A 24,425-nucleotide genomic window follows, 5' to 3' on the forward strand; every position below is an offset into this window, starting at 1 on the left:
TCCTGTAGGCGGAATTAGCCGGGTATGGCAAGCCCAGGAAGCCTGTAGATCTAGAGCGAGCGGATGATGAAGATGAGCGTACATGTGGAGTTTTTTCTTTTTTTTTTTTGGAAGGCAGGGGGGTGATTGGATGTCTGGGGGATTTGTATGCAAGAGGACAACAGGGTGACGGTGGAGAATGTGAGACGGTACGGCTCGGACGGACGGATAGCAACCGTGATGCTCGCACGTTGCTTGATTTCTTTTCTTTTTCTCGCATAATTTGTTGCTTTTTCACGAGGGCTGAATCTGCGCAGCCTCATCACAATCGTGTGTGCTTATGTCTCATTACGGATGCTAGGGATCAGTCCCGAGGGGTGGTACAACATGAGAGCTCCTGCTAGAGAAGGACGCACCATCCCGATTCCCCGAGTGATGCCTTGTGGTTAGTTTTTTGGTAAGTATAATGACTCGCATGCTTGTGAGTTGACACGTGTATGGGCATAGCTTATTAAATGAGTGCCGATTTCTTGTTTTTTGTCTTTGATGTGCCCCGGTTTTCATGTCTCTTGCCGCAGCATTGAACACTGCGTAAACCCGACTGGTGCCCAGCCTCGATCACTCACCTCGTACCATGGCCGGGTGAATTCGGATACCTCCTTCATTTGGAATTTGTCGTGTCCAGCCTTAGCACGTGAACTGCTACTGTATATCATCTGCCACAGGCCGATCATCAACCCTTAGTCCAAGAGAGAAAGAAAGGTAAACTGAAAGGAAAAATGGAACGCCTAAAGGCCCAAGGTCTTGCTCCTTTTGCCCGAGACTGCGCCTCACCCGAAACGGTCTCGAAGCAAAAAGCATACACAGGTAACGGCGACTTGGACCAAGCTTTTGGTGCTACAGACGGAACATGCTAGTATGCTATAAAAGGCATAAAAGGCATAAAAATGCGATACCAACAGCGGCGACCGCAGCTGTCCCACAGTCTCAAGCTCCTCGAAACGTTATGCTGCACAGTCTAGCCTCACCGCGACAAGTATCTACCTGGTAGGCAGCGCCGCTTTCCTCCCGAAACTTTGTATCACGATTTTTTTTTTCGTGTGCTGTACGACTATGGTGGTTCGAGGTGGTTTGATATGCATGCTGTTAGAACATGTCTGCTTCTTGTTCGGTATCCTTCGCGGAACAAGTGGAGAGAATTGGTTGCATGGCGACGTTGGAGAATCCGTGGGGAAACGCCGATCATTGCATATAACGGGCAAGTGCCTTGTACGTAGACTCTGGGGGTTCCTGGTTTACGGGAAAGGTTGTCGTAGCCTCAATATACTTCTGACAGGAGCAAATAGCCACAAGGTTGGGATCGCCCTCGTTCTCGCGGCTACGCAGATCGCAGGGATGAGGCTGAAAACTACGCATTGAGGATGCGAGATGTTGACATGGATAATCCTGGGGGCGAAAAAAGCACAGCCGGCGTGTGGGTTTGGGATGTGTGGATACGGTGGCTGTGCGGCGCTTGAGGCAAAAGTTGCGTCAATCAATCCGCGACGAGGCGACCTTCTTTAAACTTCTAGAGAAAGCTTGACAATTTGGACGGTCTTTGCAATGCAAGCACACATATCGCTCTAAGGTGTTGTATTTCCTCTTCTCACGCCTCTGGAAAGGTTAATGCAGCACTACGTCAACACGTAGCTAACTGCTCGCCCCCAGACAATACGAAAGTGATGGAGAGGCATCCGCATCCCGCACCATTCATTCCTAGAACCATTCTATCATTCTCACAATTAGACCACTATTGAAACTGATCATAAAACCTGTCGCACATGTGTTCGAGCCGGTAGATGACCTGACTATTTATAGCCAGGCCCGAGTGAGAGTATTCTACCAATCGAGCTCGCTGCGCGGCCCTAGTTTTTCCCACAGGCCCAAGTCTGGGCGCGTCGTAGTTTTCAGGCAGCTCAATTGCTTGCACACTACGGTAAGAAACCTTGTTAGCACAGATCGAAAACAAGCTCTCCCATATTTGGCCTCCTCCTCTCGTCTTCGCAGGAGATGTATTATGTGAGACTTACGAAGATCAGCCTGACTATACTTCTCACTGACAGATGATTCTCTGCTCGCCGGCCACACTTCCTTGCCTTCTCTTCTTTCCTCCTTCAAGTGCTTCGTCATCTCGTCCAAGATTCCCTCCTGAAGTCCACGTCCGGCCGCAGCATCAAGCGGCTTCATTGGTGCCGGAGATCTGGCAGCACCTAGCAGCGCTTGGACTTCATCCTGAATGGCCTGGATGGCAACATCAGCCTGCGCGTTGTCGCCGGGCCAGTTCAGATAGATATGGCACGTAAAGGCGGTCCGGGCGGCGGATGTGGGCGAGGCGGACAAGGTGTACCAGAAGCGCCCGCTCGAAGCGACATGAAGGGAGCTCATACCGTAGGGGTCGAGGATCGAGTGCGCGCCTTGGGCAGCGATGGTGGAGAGGAAGGGCATCTTGGAAGTAATGCCCAACCATGCACTGGGGACGATGTTGGCGGCGAAGCCAGAGCTCTCCATGTGATGTACTACAAGGCAAAATGACTTTTCAGTATCGATTAGGCGTGTAGGTGTTAGGTGATGTACTCGCTTGCTTCCAGTTGATGTCTTCGTCGAAGTCGAGCTGGGCCAGGGGAGCGGACCTCTCGGAAATGCCCCAACTCTTAGCCAAGACGTCAACGACTTTGAAATTCGGCGTTGAAACTGCCTCGCAGCTCAAGTTCACGAATACAAAACCTTGACGAGTAGTGTGAGTATGGATTTCGAAAAGTCCGTTCTGGCTCTTGTCAAAGCTCTCGATATCCTCGAATGCAGGGGCCTTGACAAGGCGCCCTCTGGTATCGTAGCTCCATCCATGGTACCGGCATCCTAGAACAGCAGAGGACCCAGACTTCTTCCTGGCGACGGTATATGCGCGGTGTCGACAGACATTATGGAAAGCTCGGATGATGTGGTCTTTGCCAAGTATCAGAAAGATTGGATATTGGGCCAGCTGGAATGTGTGGTAGTCTCCTGGCTTGGAAAAATGGCTTCGATGGCTAAGGAATAGCCATTGCTTATAGGCATTGTCAGATGGCCTTTGATTGGATGGATTCCCCGTCCAGATGGCTTACCTTGCTGAAGATTGCACGACGCTCCAACTCGAATAGTTCGCTACTGGACCACCAATCATCTGGAAAGTCAGATGCTCGATATGCTTCAAGCTTTGCACTATCCTGAGGAATAGGCGTAGTCGGTGAAACCGCGCCACCGTTCTTGTCACTGACGAAGTACCTATACGCTAAGATGGCAAGGATTGCCGGCAAAATCGCCAAGAGCACAGAGAAAAAAAGAGTCATGATGAAATCCGTAGCTCCCGAAAGCTGACTTTGGTAGTGACAGCAACAGCCGTGGATATACAAGTTTCACATGGCCAGGCGACCGAAGGTTCGCATGATAAACCGTGCGAGCTAGTATCCCAATTTGGTCACGAAATCCCTTCCCAAGAGCTGTCAGGAGCACGTCAAGCAGAGGTTGAGTCGTTGATGGGCAGATGATGCGGGGATTGGATTGCGCTTCCCGTTTGGGAACAGCGTTTAGATCCCGCATGGTGGGTACCGGCCAATCATACTGTGCGCTTATGCAACAGATACCTTAGAAGGAAGCCACGTTGGGATGATGGGCAGGACAGCTGTCGGATGCTTATCTTTAGCCCGGCTCGTGCAACATAACGGTCCCGACAGTGCCAGAGAAAGTGAGCTTTGATTCATTGTTGTGCTGATCACACTAGCACGATTCGGGTAGCTTAGGGCCACCTCACAAGTTCCTAACAAACCTCGACGGCCTGCTGGTCGAGATTATGCTGTTCGAAAACCATCTCTAGAACCCGACCTTGGTAGTCTGGGAAAAGGTCAATAAACACGCATGATTGTAGGGCGGAGGACGTACAGGCCACGCCATTTTCTTTGTTGGGGTTCAAAATACCCTCAGCGTAGACACCTTTCTCCAGATTGGCCTGAGCTTTCTCGCAGAGCTCATAATCCTCGAGGGCAACTTGTCGCACAAATTTGAAGTACTCCTCGAATTTTTCGCCCGACTCCATGTGGTAGTAGTCGAACTCCATGCGCGTGACATTTGGGTCTTCAGTAGGGCAGACGCGGAAGGAGCTCATTCCACCGCCATAGACGTTGAGGGTGCAGTTCGGAAAGAAGTAGAGGAACAGGCCATCGTCGGGCTTCTTGGGGTCAGCAATGTGCTGGGAGAAGTTCTTGAAGTTCTTGACCGAGTAGAAGGTGGGAGGATAGTAGACGGAAAAGGAGGGGTGAGTGTACTGGCAATGCAGACACTCCTGGTAGCCATCGACCATGGTTTTCCAGTTGAAACGGCCCTCGTACTTGAGACTACGGCGGTGCGGAAGCTTGGTGAAGTCAACACGAGAGAGCAGGGGCTCAAGATCTGGGAAGAAGTCATCGAAGTCGGGAGCGTCGGCCGAGATGGTAGCAAAGAGGAGCCCCGTCGACGTGGTCCGGCTGCGCACTTCTTGATTCTTGATCATTTGACGGGTCAGCGGATTTCAGGTTGGTCGACGTGTGGGCAGACCGTTTCCTGCAACAGGACTTTCAAGTCCCCGTTCTCGGTGCGAGTCACGTAGACTGGAACCTGGGCGACCTCGTAGACGACATTGTCTTCGTGGAAGCGAGTGACAGGGCCTAACAGGTACCATGACTACTGGATTCAGCCATGGCTGGATGCAATATGCAGTCGAGCGTTGCTACCTTGAAGAAGACGGCGCGGCGTTCCAGGTCGTAGAGCTCTTGGCTCGTGTACCACGATGCAGGCAAGGTTCTGGGAAGATCAGGAGCCATGTTGGAGGGAAGACGTGGCCTTGAGGTGCTGCGTACATTCCGTGGCGCTTGGTCTTATAGATGGTCCGGCTAGAGCTTGACGAATACGGTTAAGCGATCCCAGGCGCAGATGCAGATAACGGTCTGGCTGCAAGTGCCCAACAAGCCGGCCATCCCCAGACTGCATCATGTCTATTTCCAGGATGAGTTGTGAGTGTGTGTGGAGATGGTTGGGTCCGTGCCGAAGGTTGGCCGGCGATGACGCGACTCGACGCGACGCGACCGAAGCTTGACGCGTCCACCAGCCACTCCATTCCTCCCATTCCTCCCCACACCTTCTCGCGCGCCATGGGGATCAACGGGCAAGTTTCCATTTTCCCCATCGACGCTCTCTATTCTAACGAAAAACAACCTTCAGAATCTGGGACATTCTGGGCGATGGCGAGATAACGCCCATTGCCCGGCTTGCTTCCGACCACTTCCAACGAACCGGCCGCCCGCTGCGCATTGCCGTTGACGAGGCCGGCTGGCGGTTCTGCAATCTTAACCCTCACCAGGTGAAGGCGATCCGCGACAGTACGACCGTATCCCAAACGCTCCCTTCTCCATCTCCATGCTGATCCGCCATCATGACAGAGGAACCGGCCGCCAACCCCGTCGAGAAAGCCATCCTGTACCGAATCCTCAAGCTGTTGAAACTCAACATCCAGCTCCTCTTTGTCTTTGACGGCCCGAGAAGACCCTGGAAAAAGGGTAAGACTGCTGGCATGATCAAGTACCAGGACATCGCCACTCTGCGTCGCCTCCTTGACCTCCTTCGCGTTCCACACCATCGCGCCCCCGCCGAAGCTGAAGCAGAGTGCGTTCGACTACAACAGGAGGGCATCGTGGATGCCGTGTGGTCCGAGGACAGCGACAGTCTTATGTTCGGATGCACTTTGCTCATTCGCAACGTACGTGACAAGGACAAGAAGAGTGACACCCATGTTAGAGTCTACCGCGCGACCGACCTATGGGACAAGAAACAGCTGGATCGCAATGGCCTCGTTCTGATTGCCATGCTGGCTGGTGGCGACTACGACCCTGTTGGCGTCAGGGGATGTGGTGCGAATCTGGCCTACAAAGCCGCAAAGCGTGGCCTGGGAAACACCCTGTGCCAGACCCCGGACAGGGAATTGTTCTACTTCCGCGACCACTTACACCCCCTTTTCCGTGGCAAAGACGTCGAGATCCCCCCTGGCTGGCCCAAGTAAAGACATTTGAACAACTACCGGAACCCAAAGGTATCCAGCCACGAAGAGCTGCACGATTTGAACGCCCTCAGAAACAACGGCTGGGATCGTGAAACCGATCAGTCTAAACTGCGCACCTTTCTTCGCGAACGCTTTCAAATTTGGACCAAGGGCTACATGAAGCACATTTTGCCTGTTCTGCTCGTTCGAGCTCTGTCCAAAAACGTGCTTTCTCCCATGAATTCGAACCCTTACTCGGTCGAACTCGTTCGCTCAAGGAAGCAACAATCTGCTACCGAGTGCGAGGACACGCTCACTAGGAAGATCAAATTCTTACCGCATAATCTGGTCGACTTCAATTTGACAGTGTCCCCAGAAGACGAGGACTGGTCGAAGCTGGCAACGAAGTCTGACGGCGAATTTGACCCCGGATCTAAAATAGACTGCGAGATTTTGGAAATTGTTCTTCGGACTTCTCTCCCTGCGTCGCTTTTTGAAGCGCCTACCCCAGGGACACCCTCTGGAAGGCGAAAAAGGAGGGCCACCGGACATGACAGCGCTGATGTGGAGTCTGCTAACGTTTCAAGTGGCTCACTGACGTCCAGAGTCGAGCTGGACAGCGCACATGAACCAAGAAAACGAACGAAGACAAAAAACACAGGCAGTCATACCGCTGGACGCAGTGAAGTTGACAGAGTAGTTGAGAGGATGATGGGTGTTCGTCGACGTCAGACCGTGGGCAACAGCAATGCCGGTCATACCCTCAACCCAAGCTCCAACGCCACTGCGCGTCCGCGCCCTGTCCTTCAAACGCTACCCGATTTGCCAGACGTCATACAACATCGCACTACTACTGACATTGTTGACCTTGGATCCGAAAGCGAGGACGAGCTTCCTTCACCCTCCAGACTTCTCTCGCCAGCCAGAACTCAGCCATCCGCATCTGACCAGAGACGGCAATATCGACTACATCATACCGGTAGTCCAACGCTCGTGTCAGCTGGGCCCGCTAAGGGGTCCCGACTAGCGCCCAACCCGCAACCTAGCTATGACGCGGAGTCGTTGGCAGCGCCGGCAATTACCGCGGCAACACATCGGTCTGCGCCATGTTTAACACAGCCACTGGTCTCTGGTACGGCATCTGCTCCCCGGCAACAGGTGGTGGCCGAGCCAGTTTCCGTGCGTGATGCAGTGCGTGCCCATTGGTCACGTTTCAATCCAACGGCCTCCAGCCGCGATGGCAAGACGCAGGAACCCTCTAGTATAGGCGTATCTCGAATCCCAAAACCTACAGCAAATGCAATCGAATGCATTGACTTGACCAGTGATTGAGTGTCTCGCAGGGAAACGAGCTTATACCGGGATGCGGAATCTGATCCTCATGGCTATTTCTAGAAAGTTTCACACACTGTTTGCGACATGCCGGTGGACCCCGACGTTGCTTTCCAAAAAAGGTTCCATAATTGAAAGATCGAATGTCCGAACGCATGCCCTCCGAACCTTTACAGTCCAGACCCTCAATCGACGACCATCATAAGACGCGCTTGAGCATATTGGTACTTACTTTGTCATGGAGTTCTCCCTTAATTTTCTTCCACTGGATCTGAAGGAGTCCTATGTTCCTACGCTATGCGAAGGAATGGTGCCTAGGTCCGCGGGCAGTGACATTAGTTAGCGGTCCTACAGATCCGGAACCACACAATTGCTTACCTCGCCCAGCGGACACATGCTTGGCCTCAGTCAACAAACGACTGGGTATGCTTCGCATGCACGGCATTGATTTAATCTCCTATGCCTTGCATTGAGTTTGAGACGCATCACGTCGTTTGGCCTTTGACTTTGCCTCGAGGCCCCTGCGCAATTGCACAGACATATTCCCGGACGGAACGGCCAGCAAACCCAGAAATGTTGCACAGCGATTGGCGGTGTCTAGACTGCAGTTGCAGATCAGGGATGTGAGCGAGTCAAGCAACAATCATGGACCGACTACCGGAGACGCCATCTGGATTGGTTTCCAAGCGTGCACCCAATGCGGACTATTGATCGGTCGGCCAGGTAATGAACCGCTCAAACAAGACTTCAGAAACGAAAGAACCACAGAAAGCAGCTACAATGGCTGGACGACGAGATTACAGATCGACCTAAGGACCTCGTATTGCACTCGGACACAACCGGGGCGGTACCGGTGGGTTTAGCGGTCTGTATCAGAGTCGATATGTGAAAGTCATGTGAAATACACAGCTACTGGCGGACTTGATAGCTTGGCGGATGGCGGATTCGGTCGTGGCGAATGGACTTGAGTGCGGTACATGGAGGGCCGAGATCAGAGGAGCCGCCAAGGCCGGAGACGCGCCCCGCCAAAACGGCCAGCAGCGTCTTACTCAGGATGCGTCAGATGCTGCGGAGCGTCGAGGCTGCGTTCTTGGTATCTATGATCTGACTACGTCGGCGTTTTCGAAGGACTGCGCCGTCTTACTGATCGTCGTGGCTGATGGAGATCGTCAAGGCATTCATGCGCGGCTGACTGCAAATGCTCGGTGTATAGATACTGTGGGTTGTCAGATGCTAAAATCTGACCCGGCGCAGCACAGGATCGATTAAGCTCAAACTTTATTTGCTGGAACACGCCCCGAATTGATTCAGAAACATGTCGGACCAATCACGTCGACTCCCTCGAGGCCAGCACTTGAAACACAGAGTCTATCCGTGGCGACCGCAATGGAGGCCGGGCGGGCGACAGGGATGCTCCCTGATCGGCGCGTGGAGCAGCCGCGTTGGAACAGGTGCAGCGCGCCATGAACTCTTGCATCCATGTGCCGCATCTTGATACTTCCTAATTAAAGCATCTCACGTTGCTGGGCGCCAATTGTAGGCCCGGCAACCCGGTCGTGTTAAATTGAAGCCGTGCTTCTTTATAACTCCAATCGCTGCAGCTGCCCATGTCGAGATCATCGGCCTTCCTCCTTTTTAATCTTGTGGTCTGTCACAATTGAAACAAACCCACAGAGCCGCATCCCCTCACTTCTGTTCCCTTCGTTTCGACATCGACATGTTACGGTCGATATTGCCCTCGCTGCTGCTGGCCGCAGCAGCCTGGGCCAAGGCGCCTTCACTCCAGGTTCACGACGATACCTTCATTCCAGATGCCGTCCTACGAGTGACCGAGGGCCCCACAAGCATAGGATGTATCCAAAGAGACTCGGTCGTCGTCAACGGGACGGTACCGGGCCCGCAGCTATCATTCGTCTCGGGCAGTGTCGTGTGGATCCGTGTCTACAATGACATGCCCAATGAGAATCTCACAATGGTAAGCAGCATGGACAATGCGTGTTGAAGGGTGACTGACAGGTGTTAGCATTGGCACGGTCTGACCATGGCAACTGCCCCATTTTCCGACGGGAGCCCAGCTGCGAGTCAGTGGGCCATTGCGCCTCTGAAGTTCTTCGACTACGAAATCAACCTGGCCGACATCAAGCCGGGAACGTACTTCTACCATTCCCACGTCGGCTTCCAAGCCATCACTGCCACGGGGTCTTTGATCATCACCGACAAGCCGGGCGAGTCACCGCCTTATGAATACGACGACGAGCGAGACCTTGTATTCACCGACCTGTACAACACCACGGACCATGATATGGAAGGTGGGCTTGGCGCGAACCCATTCAAGTGGACCGGCGAGGTCGGCGGCGTTCTCATCAACGGCCACGGCATCTCGTCGTACACCTCGACCAACGACGACGACAGCTGCAGCCTGGCGCGGATTTCGGTCGATCCGGGAAAGACGTACCGCCTACGGCTCATTGGCGCGACCGCTCTCTCTTTCTTTACCATGGCCATTGAGGACCACAACCTAACCATCATCGAGGCCGACGGCGCCTACACGGAGCCTGTAGACGTGTCCTTTGTCCAAGTTGGCAATGGCCAGCGCTATTCGGCACTCCTCAAGACGTGGACTTGCGACCAGCTCGCCGGAAATGCTGCCCGCGGCCGCCACCAATTCTATCTTCAGCTCGAGACGCGCGACCGTCCGAGCAGCCTGACGACCTATGCCGTCCTGGATTATGGTACTGCCTGTGGAGGCCCCCCGTCCTATGCGTCCCGCCAGATTGGTGGCAACTGGCATGGCAACAGCAACAAGTACGGCGGTGGCGGCGGTGGCGGCGGCGACGGCGGCAACAACTACGGAAGCACCAACAGCAGCAACAACTTCGGCCCGCTCTCGACAAAGACGCCGCCGAAGACGCCTCCAATGCAGCTGCCACCGACGGTCCAAGGCTGGCTGGACGACGAGCTCCATCCCCTGACGCCGCGGCCGGACTTCCCCACGGCGGACGAAGTGACGCGGACGGTGGTCATGGACATCTACCAGCTCAACAACGGCGGGCGGATCCAGTGGACGCAGAACGACATCTCGTGGTACGAGGAAACTCCGCGGGTGCCCTACCTCGTCGCGCTCTACACCAACAGCAGCCAATGGCTGCCCGACTACGAGACGGCCGTGGCCAGCGGCACGGGACGCGACGCGCGGGTGGCGGCGTGGCCGGCCAAGATGGGCGAGGTGCTCGAGATCGTCATCCAGAACACGGGCAGCTACTCGGGTGGCGTCGACAGCCATCCAATGCACTTCCACGGCGCCCACTATTTTTACCTGGGCAGCGGGCCCGGCACGTACGACAGAGCGGCCAACGAGGCCAGGCTGGCCGGCCGCACGCCGGTGACGAGGGACACGACGATGCTGTACCGGTACAGCGAGAAGGAGGAGCCGAAGAAGGATCACAGCTGGGTAGCGTGGAGGATCAGGGTGGAGCAACCGGGTGTGTGGATGCTGCATTGCCACATCCTGCAGCATATGATCATGGGTAAGTTGCCCCTAGTCGGCCGAATACGGCAAATGCAAGGAGTAGTTGCGGTCGCTGACGACAATCTCTGCAAACAGGTATGCAAACGGCGTGGGTGTTTGGCAACTCCTCGGACATCCTTACGCTGCCGCTGCCCATGGTCGAAGGATACCTGGTGTACGGCGGCAACGTGCTTGGAGATGACGACAATCCACCTAGCGTGGTTCATTTCTTCGATAACGATAACGAGAATTAAGGGTACCAGATAGAACAGGCGTGATTCCCGGGCGCAACACAAGTCTTTAAGCGATTTCATTATTGCAGGAAAACTAGTTTGTAATTAGCCGCGTAGACGGCTATTGGTAGTCATGGCGGCATATGAAAGATGTCAGCCTCTCAGGTTCTGCAGGAGACATTACGTTCTCGCTACATAGGTACTTGGAGTACATATCTGGAAGTAGATGTAGATTTTAATCTATGAAGATACCGATTTAAAAAAAAATTAATGGGCACTGGAAAAATTGTTATGCGTTGTAGCTGTTCCATCGTAGAGTCAAGATCGAAATAAAAACAAAAATAGGGAGTGCAATAGAGTGCTGCGATTCGGAACCGATTTGGTGGTGTTCTGTAATCCGGTTTGCGGTACGCGTTATTGTGTCAAATAGTAGCATCTCTTGGCAGAGAGAGAGACGACATCATCGATTTTTGAGAAAGAACAGACAGTCTCGTACGAGCTCTTGGCCGCGTGTCGTACGAGCTGGCAACAAGGGATGTCCGGGGAAGACGTTAACACCGCGGGAATAAAGAGACTTATCGATCTGGTACCCAAAGCAGACCCACTGCGGAGAGGGTGACACAAGCAAATGTCTCGTGAGATGGGTGTAGCCCAAAGGGGACCGTTTGACCTCGGCAAAGCGCCAACGAAGGAAGAGGCGGGAACGCAAAGCTTCCATACTTTCCGACTCGTAGCAAAAGCACATACAGCTTTGCAGCTCCTGCTTACCTATCCTTCTTCCTGTTCGCTCCTCAGCGCTCCCCCATGCGCGGACCCACAGTCTCCCAGCAGAGCATCGTGCGATCATGATGCTCTCTCCTTATCGTCGCCGCCAACAGGAGCCCCGATAACCGGGGCTCCTAACGACGCCCCTGCTGCTGCTAAACCACGCATCGCACGCCGCATCCGCCCAAAGCCCGTCCAACGGCGCCGCCGCCCGTCTCGACTCTCCGTCCTGTCGGTGACGCATGCCTGCTACGAAGATGTCTGCTACGAAGCACAACCGGTCTCGGCGGGCGTGTTTGGGCTGCTGGCGGCCGGGTTCGGCGACGGCAGCCCGGCACTTTGGGTCGGGAAGGAAGCGGCTATCGTGATGGAAACAAGATCTAGAGACAAGTTAATACAAGAGGATCTTCCCTGGACCGGATAGGAAGCGCGGCAATGCTTTTGAACTGCGCTCTTTTTTTCGACGACCGAGATCAGACGAGAATTCTCCGGACATTGCATCAGCTGTCTAGTGTCTCAAAAAAACGCACAATCCCCTGCTTGCCCACACCACAGCAATGCCATCTCGTAGCACTACAACACACCAGCGTCGGCCGAGGACAAGACCCACTGAAATCACCGGTCAGTGGACTGACAGCAGCAGAGGATAAAACCCTAATATCTGGCCTGCAAAGCTAACGTCAGACTTTGATTTGAATTTGGTCACACAAGAACATTCTTGCACCACCCGTCCTCGTATCCATCCCAAGCATATATAAATTCGCGCTTCTGCAGACCACCAGAGGAGAAGAAAAAAAAATAAAGCAGCCATGACGGACACCACTCAATCACCACAACCGCGGGCAGCACCCGCCTCATCCACCTCCCTCTTCGACCGCCTGCCCACCGAACTCCGCCTCCAAATCTACGACCTCCTCTTCCCCGACAAGCCCATCCCGGCGCACCCCTGCGACGCCGGCTCCTTCCGGCGGGACGGCCAGCCGGCGTCGACGACCGTCCTGCGCCTGAACCGCGCCATCCACGCCGAGGCCCAGGCCGTGCTCTACTCCAAGGCCCCCTTCGAGGTGCGCATCCACCCGGGCGGCATCGCCCTCTGCGGCGGCCGCCCGCTGACCTACCCGGACTTCGACTTCGGCAAGCGCGGCGGCCCGCGCAAGGTGCATCCCGTCGTCGGCTGGGACGCCGTGCTGGCCCACGCCCGCCGCCTCGACGTCAAGATCGTGGCGTGGGTGCAGTACAGCATCTTCGACCACGTGCGCGAGTACGTGCGCCACTTTGTCGACAGGCTCGTCGAGGCTGCTGGCGGCGCTACGCCGGTGCTGCTGGACCTGCGCATCAGCGTCGAGTGGCACAACGGCACCACCAATTTCCCCGTCACCCACCCCACGCCCCAGATGGCCCGCCAGCTGCTCGAGCCCTTCGAAAAGATCAGGGTCCGCCGTAGCGTCGATGTGGGGAACGTCGGCACCCCGCGGTACTTCTTTGGTGCGCCGGCGCTGGCTGTGGTCGAGGAGGAGGAGTACAAGGCTTTGAAGGACGAGCTGAGGAGCAGTATGTTGTTGAGATGAAGAAGATGAAGAAGAAGAAGAAGATGCCTTTAATGATTTCAAGTAATGCCGTCGACGGTTTAAATTGAGCGGGCGTTTGGAAGAATGGGATCTAGGGACGGAGTTTGGACAGATGGCAAATGGCGTTGGCAAAAGTTTTTTTTTTTTTTTTTTTTGGGTTCGCGTTGATGCCATCCTTGGTCATGACGTTGTAGATATATATACTTGCCTGCTGTCTGTACAGTGCGCACAAATAATGTAATTGGGCCTCTTCCCCAGTATTAAAAAGTACCAAAGTAAGAACGTTCATCCAGTGTCTCTTGTCTCCGATGCCTTCATACTGCATTCCTTATCGAAAGAGCTCGACGTTTAATCGCCGATTTCAATCTCTCGTAGACGTAGAGGAGCAGGGTGGCCGTGGCGCTCCCACCCAATCAGCCGTGACAAGGAACTCGATCAGGGAGATGCTGGTTATGTTAGTTGTCCCGAATTCAGACCATACAGTCGGGTTGTAGCGAAACTACGAAAAATCCGGTCGAAGAGCTCGTTTGGTAGGTGATCGATAAATAGTCGTGCCAGGAGGGCCGCAAGCTGACGGCGTTATTTTCAAGAGTTCGGCGGACCTGTTAATACATCTTAGTGGTATGTTTCCCCATCCCGTTTTATAACATTGACACGCGCCACTGCAATGGTGATCCGGTGCCCAGACTCGGTCGAATTTAGGCAACACCCAGACAGGTCTGGCTTTATACCAACCACCTGGCCTAAGTTTGGCGTCTGCGCAGCCTCTCTTCATGACATTCTGAACAAATTAATAGTAAATGCCATGTTTTCAGCCGACGTATGGAGTCCTGATCCAAAGTCCAAGCAGGGGTCCTCTCGAAACGCGATGCGCTATAGCAAGGCGCACCTCAACCCCTTTGGTTTTTCTGCACCGACTCTCAAAGAGCTTCCGCGAGTATCGAATGCTATATTAGTATCATGCTGACAGATTGTAACTCCGTAGTGTACTTTAGTGAGCTTGGACAAAGGTTCGGATAGTGACCTTTGGCACTAATAGACCCAGGTCTATGGGTACGAAGCCCGAAGGATGAGTGGACAGAATCCTGCCAGTTTCTTTTTTTTTTTTTAAAAAGGACATTACAATAAGCTTTGTTCTTCCAAAGCACGGTAACTCGCTGCAAACAAGTAGGCAAGCAGAAGTAATTCCAGGAAGCAGGCCCTACAAAGCGTGAATAAAGTCAAAGCTAGAGACCAAAAGGGAGGGTGCAATGAAGGAAGTATAGCGCTTGTGAGTCTGGCAGTGGAAGGAAAAGTTCGGCTGAGTAAGTTGTGGAGTAAGCTAAGACCTAGCAGCAATCTTTGCTAATGACAGGCAAAGCATGCCGTGAACCTTCTTGTGGCTAGACGTGGCTGTTGAGTGAACTTGTAGAACACGAGCTGGCTGTGGAGCGTAACAGCTGCATGACCTCATCATCAAACCTCTTCTCTCCACCTCGCGCAACTACTCCCGAAACTGTGCCGATCAGAACCGAAGGGCGCTTTACGCCGCCTAATTCATGAATCAGTGAGTCTGGATCATGGTCTCTTGGCGCCAGGCTGTGAGACTAGACCGTGAGCGTCATGATCCCAGGCCAAGGGAAATTAGGAGAGCATCAAGGAGATGACGTCGACCTAGACAGTTCGGTGTGGAGAGCGCTCCCCTGAAACCATGCTTGCGTCTCCACTCGTGGCATGGAGAAGCGTGCATCTCTGGAACTCTAGGCCGGAATTGCTGCCCAACGGCTAAGCGACGGGACCGGCCCGGTAGCGGCAGGTATAGCGCCGCACGTTCTGTCCAGTGATCAAGTGCAGTGGCGAGCATCGCCAGCACTGTTGACTCGGCGAGCGGTCGGTCCCTATGTCCCCACCTATAGGGCCGGCAACAATGCGTTCTCTTTCCCCTGCGACACGGAGACTCATTTTGCGCTTGGATTCTTACTGTCTAATCCATGAGCCAGATACTCCTATTACATCATCCTTTACCCCAACAGTCACGGAGCACTTCGTCCGTCAGCGCGGCGAAGTCGTTGCTGTGACCGAGTCAGAACCAGCGCGCTTATCACCAGCGGCCCGTTACGTGGCGTATTCCGGGGCTGGGCTGTTTTCCCAGCATGGATCATGAATAAGTTGCCCACGTTGAACTGGCTGGAGGCCGGTGGATCCTTCCCGGCGAGGCGGTTCGTACAGAGCTCTGATGTGTTCATACCATAATCCACAGGGGAGGCTGCGTTGCTCATCAGGGCTGGTCCTGTCCTGCTGCTTCCCCAGCTGTTGCTCGTCGGGCGTGTACTTCGGAGACTGTTCCGACGGCAGGTCAGTAGAAGGCAGCCAGGGCAATCAACACAAACATCCGCTAGACACATTTTTGTGCATGCCCCGCCGAGCAACGAGAAGGGACGTGCCAGCTTAAGTCACTGTAGCTGGCAAGCACCGTCAGATTGAAGACTAGCTTGGACGCACCGTAGGGCACGTGGTGCAAAAGCGATGACTTTTCAAAGAGCGTGCTCCAGAAGTCCAGACGCCAACTCCTTGGATCTGTCCTTCCGTCTGCGGCCGTTGCGGTATCAATATTCCGAGCAAATGGTTCGGAATATCTAGATGAGGTTGCACAGCTGAAAGATGGAATGACCGCTTCCAATTGCCCTCACTTCCACCAAAGGACGGAATATGTTCCGACGCCATTGCTCGTTTCGCGCACGCCCTGGATTTTTGCCTTCAGTCCCAACGAGAACGGGTCTGCAAGCAACTCGGACAGCTTCTTAACGATGGAAATGATCTCCTCGTCGCGAGGCTCTGCGGCTAGGTGGGGCTGAGAGGATACCCCTGGCAACTCGACATGTGACTGAGCAGTTGAGAGAGGAGCTGATGACCTTCGGAATTCTTCGTCGGCTTTTTCATGTTGCAAGCGCTGTTGTTTGTCTACAAGGGCTTCATAGAGGGGTTTGATGACGGCGAGGTATTTCGCAGCTACAGGCTCAGCTGTGCTGCAGGCACCGAGAGTCTCGGCGCAGACTTTGGCGTAGGCAAAATCCTCTTCGATCGTAGCAGGGTGCTGGTCCATCATTTGTAGGCCGATACCGAAAAGGATTACCGTGCAGGTTTGGAAGGCCCAGTGACTACGCAAGGTTTCAGTTGCCAAGCTTGCAGGTTGAAGCGCAGGGGCTCACTCACATCATGACCCAGCAGCGCTTCGTCATAGCGCCGTTCCAGCTTATGAGCTGCATCATGCGTGTCATCTGCTGTGCGGCAATCGAGCAACGTGTTCGATAGCTCTGGATTTGTGAGTAAGGCATGTCCAGATTCCATTTCGAGTGGATTCTGGCTTCGCATGCTTGGAGCAGCAGTTGCCGGTAGAGCGAGATGATGGCACCCAGGTAGAACATGTGTATCATCAGAATGGCTCTTCGTTGATAGGGGGTCAAACACGAGGATTGCTGCTCGTCTGCAAGCGCAGCAAGATGCATCGTGGCAGGCAGTGATCTGTGCCATGTATCGAGCTGCTCGGTGAGCAGCTCAATGTGCTCGGTCCTGACGGCGCTGGCGGCTTTGTGGATAGTTACCTCGGCAATCTCTCTGGACACAAGCCCGATCTTACATCCTTGGATGTAAATTGCGTCGGATATCGAGGTCGACTGCATCAAACGAGGCCATGCACGCTGGGTGGATTAGCGGTTGACAGGGATCAGGGCTGGCCTTAGCAACATACCGTGATATCGTCTGCCCTCACGTCGGCCTTGTAGCCCAAGGTCGTGGACAACCAGCTGCCCTCATCAGTATAATGCTTCGACAGCGGGGCGAGCACAAACCATTCTACAAATATCAAAGTGCATATGAGTCTATGGGCATCTTGCACGGTGATCGCCCCAGATTCGTCGGCTTCCTCGGGCTCCTTGTAACGAGAGATCTGAAGGCCAGCAGCTACAGCGCCATCAGTTAGCGGACGTCAAGTGTTGAAGCATCGGGCGACTTACCGACAACATGCCGCGCAACCATGTGTTTTTCGAGGATAGAATGAATGGAAAGCATGGTGAAGATCCACAGGGACCTGTAGTCGATGACGCCAGCGAGTTCAGACTCAAAGATGAATGCAGCAGAGACAAACAGGCCATGGCGCTCAGTGTCGGTCATGCAATCGACATCATAATGGGCGCCGATGGCAGCCAACAGGAGGACGACCATCAGGGGAAAAGGCTCAATGGTTTCGTGGCTGTAGACATGATCTAGCATCTGTTGCAGGTGCTCCTCTCTAACGAGAAAAAAGAAGGAGCCCGTGCCTACCCTACACGACATTGCGGCTTTGCGGAGCCTGTCCTGGGGCGGAAGGTGGTGAACGTCAAACCTCGGAACACCCTCGGCCATGACCTCGTCCCTCCGCACCGAGAGCTCCTGCATGGCCAGCTCGAAGGCGACGTGACACTCGTCATACTTGCGCGGGCCCAGCTCAGGCCGCGGGGCAGCTTCGCCGGTACCGTTGGACAGGGTCTCGGACGAATTGCTCCTGGATTTGCGGTCGTGGTCGAGGGACGGGCGCTTTGGCTGCGACTGGGCGTGATTAAAGGACTTGAGATAGTTCTGGTAGCGGCGGTAGTTCTCGGTGGTCTTGTATTCGTCCATCTGGGCCTCGTACTCTTGCATGTCGCGGGCGGCCTGGCATTCCCACACATGCTTCTGCTCGGGGGGCAAGGCCTGCCAGCGGCGTCCGACCTCGCGAGCGATCTCAACGAAAGACTGGGAATTAATGGCGGGGTCGGTGCGCAGAGTGTCGGCGAAGTTGACGTAGGCGGTCTTGGGCTTCTTTGGGGCGTTGATGTCGGGGCGAGGCTTGCGGCGGTATCGTCGCTTCTTCCTCTCCTCGGCCTGCGGAGGGCTGGTGGATGCGTCTTCCGGGGTGGTGGTGGTGGTGGTGGTGGTGTGCGGGCTGCGGTCAGTACTGTCGGAGGCCAGAGAGGCGCGGGACTGGGCACCGCGGGAAGCGGCGATCTCGCGCTGCAGAATGCGGCGATGGCCGAGTTTGAAGCCAAGATGGGCCATGTCGTCCTCGGAGATGTCGCACACTATGTCCCACTAGAACGCGGGTTAGCTTCGTCCGGGGGGTTGCGGGGAAACGGACAGTGTCGAAGCCATTCTGCTGCAGAACAGGCAGGTAGTCGTGCAGGCGGATGCGATGGAGGATGCCGCTCAGCTCAGCAGCCATGGCGGGAGCTTGGGCAGGAGAGGAGGCGAACGAACGAAGCAGCGCTTAAGCGAGCGGAGTCGAGAGCGGGAGGGCGCGCAATGACATGGCGGGGGCTCCGCTCGTTGGGCGGCGTGGGCGTGCCTGGGCTGAGGTGGAGACGAAGGGGAGGCCAGCTCTTGGGGCGGGCGTGCACGCGATTATACTGAAGGGCTGGCCGGCGCTGATTCGCGCGGCTCGCGCTCGCGGGATTCGAGCGAACAGCCCAGGCGGCTGGAAGTCGATCGTGCAGCGGATCGTTGCTGCGAGAGAAGGCCGTCGCGCCCCGCTTTGACGTCAGCCACAACCAGCTGCTTGCACCTTGGCCAGGACCCTCCCTGTCGCGTGCTGGCTGCAGGGTCGTCTGCGGCCGGGCGAGAACGCAGGGTCTGCCAGTGGCGACCAGGCACACTCCGCGCCACCTCACGCTGCTTGGGAGTGGCTGCAGCTGTACCGCCAGGAGATCGACGCCCAGGATGATTGCGCGCAGAACCACCTCCAGCCAACTCGGCGCGCTTCCCGCTCCAGACGCACCTGCCCTCCCGCTCGCCGCGCCTTCCTAGCGCCGCGCCAGTGCTCCCGTTCGCGCACATGTCTCGCCGCTATGTCACCAACAGCTCCGGGATGCATTCTTTGTCGCCAGCTCTTGGCCATTCCTCCCGCACCGCTGCCAGCTCCGGCCGCTGCGTGAATGCCTCCCGGAGATGAGGCCCTCGAGCTGCCCCGACGAGGCCTGCGACGGCTTGTGCCTGCTGACATCCTTCCTGGACCACGACGACCGCCCGACCTTGATTCTCGACGCCCACAATCATTCCCGCTCCGAGATTTTCTACCAGAACAAGGCCCTGCGCGATTTTCTTGGCCGTCTCTCATCTGCCGACACCACCCAGGATATTGGCGAGCACTTTCGTGACTGGGCCTCCAGCTTTGATGCCACCGCCGAGCCTGCTGACCGCACTGGCGCTGCCGCCAACATTAGCTTCGGCAGCCGCAACTGGACCAGCCGCCTGCTGCGCTGCCGCTGGAGGGTCATCTCCGCCGTCGCCATTGACGACGAGTCCAGCCATGCCACCAAGCGGGACCGCTCGCACGACGGCGCCGGCAATTTGGGCCGTGAATCCGCCTCGGTTTTTCCAGGCACCTCCGCCGAAGAGCTGAAGGAGAAAGCTGGCTTAAGTGCACGAGACTCCTTCAGTCCCTCGTCGCTACGTCGTCTGGACTGGATCAAGGACCCGCCAAATGACCTTCCGCCTTACCATCACTTTCTGCTCCATCATGACTGGGCTTCGACCCCTCTTGGTCCCATCACCGACTGGCCTGATCTCCTCAGACAGACCGCCGTGACTATCCTGTCGAGTCCAGATCCACGCTTGCTGCTCTGGGGCCACGACATGTGTCTACTTTACAACGAAGCTTGCCTTGCCCTGATTGGCCACAAGCATCCAGACGCTCTGGGACGGGGCCCAGCCCATGTCTTCTCCGAACTTTGGAGGCCACTCAAAAGTATCGTCGAGCTCGCAATGCACCAAGGAAAGGCCACTCGTGTTCAGGACCTGCAGTTGAGCATCAACAGAAACAAGAGTCTCGAGCTAGAGGAGACGTACTGTAAGTATCGTGCTTTCCTTCAATCCCCTCACTTGCTCATCCCATGGTCGCAATCCCCTCACGTCAGATGTCCTGGCGCTCCAAACCACCGTGGTCTCTTCCCACCTGTTGTTGATCTAGCCTTTTCTGTTTCTTCGGCCAGTGCCACTTGATCACGGGGCCGCCTTACACAGCCCCGTAGCGCAACTGTCACCGCACATTCTCGAATGCTCCGTCAAGTGATGCGGCGTGTACTTGATTAACCACCCATGCAGGGAGCTTTACTATGTTGCCAATCATTGATTCAGACGGGGCAGCAATTGGCGCCTTGGAGGAGTTCGTCGAGACCACAAACCAAGTGATCGGAGAGAGGCGCATGAACACCCTTATTACTCTTGGCGAGAAGGCCAGCTCTGCAAAAGGCATCGAGGAGCTTTGGAGCTTGATACTCACGAGCCTTGAGCCCAACTCGCATGACGTGACTTATGCGCTTCTCTATTCGGTCAGCGAGGATGGCGTAAGAGTTGATGAGGAGCCCGACACTTCGAAGCCCAAAAGCTGTTTCCTGGAAGGCACAATCGGGATCCCTAAAGATCACCCTGCTGCTATACCATCTTTCGTCCTGACTGAAGGCAATGAGGGCTTCTCAGTTCATTTCAGGCGAGCATGGACATCATCTCAACCTGCTCTTCTTCGTACTGACGACGGATCCCTCACTGATCCCATATCCGACTTATGTGTTGAGGGTCGCGGATTCGACCAACCAAGCACGACAGCTATCGTTCTACCAATACCTCCGCTCAGTGGCACTAGCATTCGCGGATTTCTTATAATGGGACTTAATCCGCGTCGAAACTACGACGAAGATTATCAGGTTTTCATCCGCCTTTTGAATGACCGTCTCGTCAAAGCAGTCGCGTCAATATTCCTCCCAGAAGAACAACGGCGCAGTCGCCAGATTATAGAGGAAACCAACTCTCGCCATGACAAATTTTCCAGAGAGCTTGAGCGTCGGAGGCAGGAAGCCGAATCTGCAGAAGCAACTTTCACAGCGCTGGCCGAATGCGCTCCTGTCGGGTGTGTTGTCTTCCAGCTCAATGGGCAGCCGCGGTGGATGAACCAGGCTTATCTCGACTTGAGCGGTCTGAAGCGCGAGGATTTTGGTGGAGACCCTCATCTATGGTCAAGTACTGTGATCCCTGAGGATCGCAAATATGTTGAGGAACAGTGGGAAAAACTTGTCCAGGGCCATGATATCCAACCATTCGAGTTCCGCGTTAGGAAAGCGTGGCATCTTCAGGGCTCAACGGACGAGAGTGATCGAATGGAGTCTTCTTGGGTGCTTGCAAACGCATTCTTGAAGTACAATGAAGCGGGTGATCCCCAGCGGATCTTAGCCTGGCTCACCGACATTTCTCATCAGAAGTGGAGCCAACAGTTGCAGGCCCAGAGATTAGAAGACGTCTTGGAAACCAAACGACAGAGCGAAAACTTCATCGACATGGTAAGCGTCCTTTCAATCCCATTTTCCTATCTTACTTTCGCACTCTTTCTTCTAACGTCTCGCGAACTCTACTGGGGGACACTGTACTTCAAGCGGGACAGAGAGAGAAATTACACGTACCATATCTGGTCTGATTCCGAGAATACTGACTATTTTGCAGACGTCACACGAGATGCGGAACCCACTTTCTGCGATACTCCAGTCAGCAGATGGCATCCTTGGCGCCTTGGGATATGAGAAAACCGGTATCGAGTCACACTTCCCGGAAGCCTGGGTAGTTCGTGAGGCTGACACAACCTAGATGTTAGGTCCCTGCAACAGATTCGCGACCCCCTCCTGTTGGATGCTGATACCCAGGAAATCATTATTGACAGCGCCCAAACCGTTGTGCTGTGCGCACAGCATCAAAAACGAATTGTAGATGATATCGTATGTTTTTGTGGTATCCAGTAAATGATCGTACACTGACAAATATCTAGCTGGTCAGTGAAATTTTTGAAACCCAGGCGCAAATGCATGCCGTGTACAATATCAAACATCACAGCTTTCCTTTTTACATGGGCCAACCGTGGGGAACAGGGGACTATTGGCTGACACGTATTGCAGACTCTGTCCAAACTCGATTCAAAGCTCCTTGTCATATGCCCCGACATTGTCCAACCAGTGACTCTTGTTGAAAGAGCAATTAAGATGTATGAGGCAGAGCTTACCAATGCCGAAATCAGACTCAGCCTCTCAATACACCAATCTTACGACGATTTGGCTATTGATATGGTATTCCTCGACCCCTCACGTTTCCTCCAAGTCCTTATCAACCTTCTAACCAACGCCATCAAATTCACTCGGGACCGGGATAAAAGGGCGATTACAATTTTCTTGTCGGCTTCACTCAGACAACCTTCCTCTGGCCATGAGAATCTTGCCTACATACCTCGCCGCTCGTCGAGATCTGAGCACACCCACTCAGATGATGGAGGGCAGGGGGAAGACATTTTTCTGCAGCTGGCCGTTGAGGATACAGGAAAGGGTCTCAGTGAGGACGAGATGAAACTTCTCTTCCACAGATTCTCGCAGGCATCTCCTAAGACATATGGAGAGTACGGTGGCTCCGGCTTGGGCCTTTTCATCTCTCGAGAGCTCACAGAACTCCAAGATGGACAGATTGGCGTTGCTTCTCAGGCTGGAAAAGGAAGTACTTTTGCATTCTATATCAAGGCGAGAAGGGGTCCATCGGAATCAAGCCCGGAGATAACGACACCCTCATCTATCGATGCACTACGCATCCCGCCTCTCCGCCGGCCGAGTTCATCCAAGCGAGCAGCGTCAGATGCCAGCAATCAACCTGAAATGATGCCACTAACAAGTCCCTCGGATCCAAGCTGGAGCTATAGTCAAGTTGAAATGAAGGACGTTGCACCTTCACAGCCTATAGAAGCTAATTCGAAGACTCGCTTCCCTCACCTGAGAGTACTTATCGTCGAGGTGATTCTCAACCCCCTCCCCCCTTTGTTTCTCCGTTCTCAACGCATAATATAGTGTGCACGAATACGGAACATCATTACTGATATGCTTGATTCAGGACAATCTTATCAACCAAAAGGTTCTTTCCAAGCAACTTCGCCATGCAGGCTGCACAACGCACCTTGCCAACCACGGCCTGGAAGCGCTCGATATACTCGCTCGCAGCACCTTCGCAGCATCGCCCACATCGGAGACGCTTGTAGACATTTCCGTCTGCCTCATGGTTTGTTGCTTTCTTCTCCCCCCTCACTCCTTCTCTTCCCTGCATCACCACCAGTCCACACTATTCAACACTGCCTCTACCGATCGAATAATTACCTCTGTAATTCTACGTCCTTTTTCTTACCTCCACCCTATCCAAAATAGGACCTCGAGATGCCCATAATGGATGGGCTTAGCTGCGTCAAGCGCATCCGCACGCTCGAGGCCGAGGGGACGCTCGCCCAACACGTGCCCGTAATCGCCGTCACTGCCAATGCCCGCAGCGAGCAGATCAGTGCAGCCATGGACGCCGGCATGGACCTTGTTATCACCAAGCCCTTCCGCATCCCAGAGCTCTTGCCGCAGATGGATTCTTTGCTGAGAAGGATGGCGGAGCAGTTGAGAGAGGAAGATGAGGTGGAAGAGAAAGAGGAAGAGGAGGAGGACCAGAAGGGTGAAGAGCCGAAGGGTGAAGAGCAGAAGGGAGAGGGACGGGGCGAATAGCCAGTAGGCTTAACGAAGGGGAAGGTTATGTGAACCGGGGGGTAGAGAAGTCCTAGGTTGAAAAATCAGTGGGCCGGCCGCATGCTTTAAGTAAGTTGTTCCCCTTAGTATCCGTTCGTAAACGTTCCTAACTCCTCTTTATTCCTCGGTTCTTGCTTTTCCTCCCCGTAAATGCGGCAATTTGCACACGCGAAGAGAAACTCGTCACTACTGGGGTATCGGAGACATGAATACAGAAGCAACAGCATGTCTATGGTGTATACATTGCATTTGATTTTATCTTCCATTTTGTGCTTGAATGCATTTGGCGGCATGAGCAACACAAGCCAGCATAGCGGTTATCTTTAGTTGTGCGTTCGTACGGCCGTATTTTCAATATTAAATATCCAAAGCCACGTAGCTACAAGGACA

The 24,425-nt window shown here is 54.5% G+C and overlaps 6 protein-coding genes across 6 annotated transcripts; 4 read left to right on the top strand and 2 right to left on the bottom strand.

The window, feature by feature from the left end:
• Nucleotides 1-1,857: 1,857 nt before the first annotated feature.
• Nucleotides 1,858-4,850, bottom strand: LTHEOB_2416 (uncharacterized protein; the record flags this gene model as incomplete). Its single annotated transcript, XM_035511226.1, has 8 exons — nucleotides 1,858-1,949; nucleotides 2,049-2,534; nucleotides 2,593-2,840; nucleotides 3,120-3,178; nucleotides 3,821-3,885; nucleotides 3,934-4,531; nucleotides 4,585-4,710; nucleotides 4,761-4,850. 8 exons carry the CDS (start codon nucleotides 4,848-4,850, stop codon nucleotides 1,858-1,860), a joined length of 1,764 nt encoding a protein of 587 aa, XP_035364125.1.
• A 109-nt stretch (nucleotides 4,851-4,959) lies between these two features.
• LTHEOB_2417 (Flap structure-specific endonuclease) lies at nucleotides 4,960-6,082 on the top strand (the record flags this gene model as incomplete). Its single annotated transcript, XM_035511227.1, has 3 exons — nucleotides 4,960-5,039; nucleotides 5,248-5,405; nucleotides 5,466-6,082. 3 exons carry the CDS (start codon nucleotides 4,960-4,962, stop codon nucleotides 6,080-6,082), a joined length of 855 nt encoding a protein of 284 aa, XP_035364126.1.
• A 3,028-nt stretch (nucleotides 6,083-9,110) lies between these two features.
• On the top strand, nucleotides 9,111-11,155 carry LTHEOB_2418 (L-ascorbate oxidase protein; the record flags this gene model as incomplete). The annotated part of the gene is made up of 3 exons (XM_035511228.1): nucleotides 9,111-9,368; nucleotides 9,417-10,920; nucleotides 10,998-11,155. 3 exons carry the CDS (start codon nucleotides 9,111-9,113, stop codon nucleotides 11,153-11,155), a joined length of 1,920 nt encoding a protein of 639 aa, XP_035364127.1.
• A 1,553-nt stretch (nucleotides 11,156-12,708) lies between these two features.
• LTHEOB_2419 (uncharacterized protein) lies at nucleotides 12,709-13,467 on the top strand (the record flags this gene model as incomplete). Its single annotated transcript, XM_035511229.1, has 1 exon — nucleotides 12,709-13,467. One exon carries the CDS (start codon nucleotides 12,709-12,711, stop codon nucleotides 13,465-13,467), a length of 759 nt encoding a protein of 252 aa, XP_035364128.1.
• Nucleotides 13,468-16,132: 2,665 nt separating this feature from the next.
• LTHEOB_2420 (Hmg box protein) lies at nucleotides 16,133-18,682 on the bottom strand (the record flags this gene model as incomplete). Its single annotated transcript, XM_035511231.1, has 5 exons — nucleotides 16,133-16,604; nucleotides 16,660-17,144; nucleotides 17,195-17,406; nucleotides 17,460-18,552; nucleotides 18,599-18,682. The coding sequence occupies 5 exons, from the start codon at nucleotides 18,680-18,682 to the stop codon at nucleotides 16,133-16,135; spliced, it is 2,346 nt and encodes a 781-aa protein (XP_035364129.1).
• A 722-nt stretch (nucleotides 18,683-19,404) lies between these two features.
• LTHEOB_2421 (Histidine kinase-group xi protein) lies at nucleotides 19,405-24,014 on the top strand (the record flags this gene model as incomplete). The annotated part of the gene is made up of 8 exons (XM_035511232.1): nucleotides 19,405-20,305; nucleotides 20,560-21,788; nucleotides 21,949-22,033; nucleotides 22,090-22,217; nucleotides 22,395-22,980; nucleotides 23,221-23,270; nucleotides 23,368-23,532; nucleotides 23,676-24,014. 8 exons carry the CDS (start codon nucleotides 19,405-19,407, stop codon nucleotides 24,012-24,014), a joined length of 3,483 nt encoding a protein of 1,160 aa, XP_035364130.1.
• Nucleotides 24,015-24,425: the final 411 nt, after the last annotated feature.

The sequence above is a fragment of the Lasiodiplodia theobromae genome (genome assembly GCF_012971845.1).
Source record: "Lasiodiplodia theobromae strain AM2As chromosome Unknown scaffold_6, whole genome shotgun sequence".
NCBI classification, from domain to species: domain Eukaryota; kingdom Fungi; phylum Ascomycota; class Dothideomycetes; order Botryosphaeriales; family Botryosphaeriaceae; genus Lasiodiplodia; species Lasiodiplodia theobromae.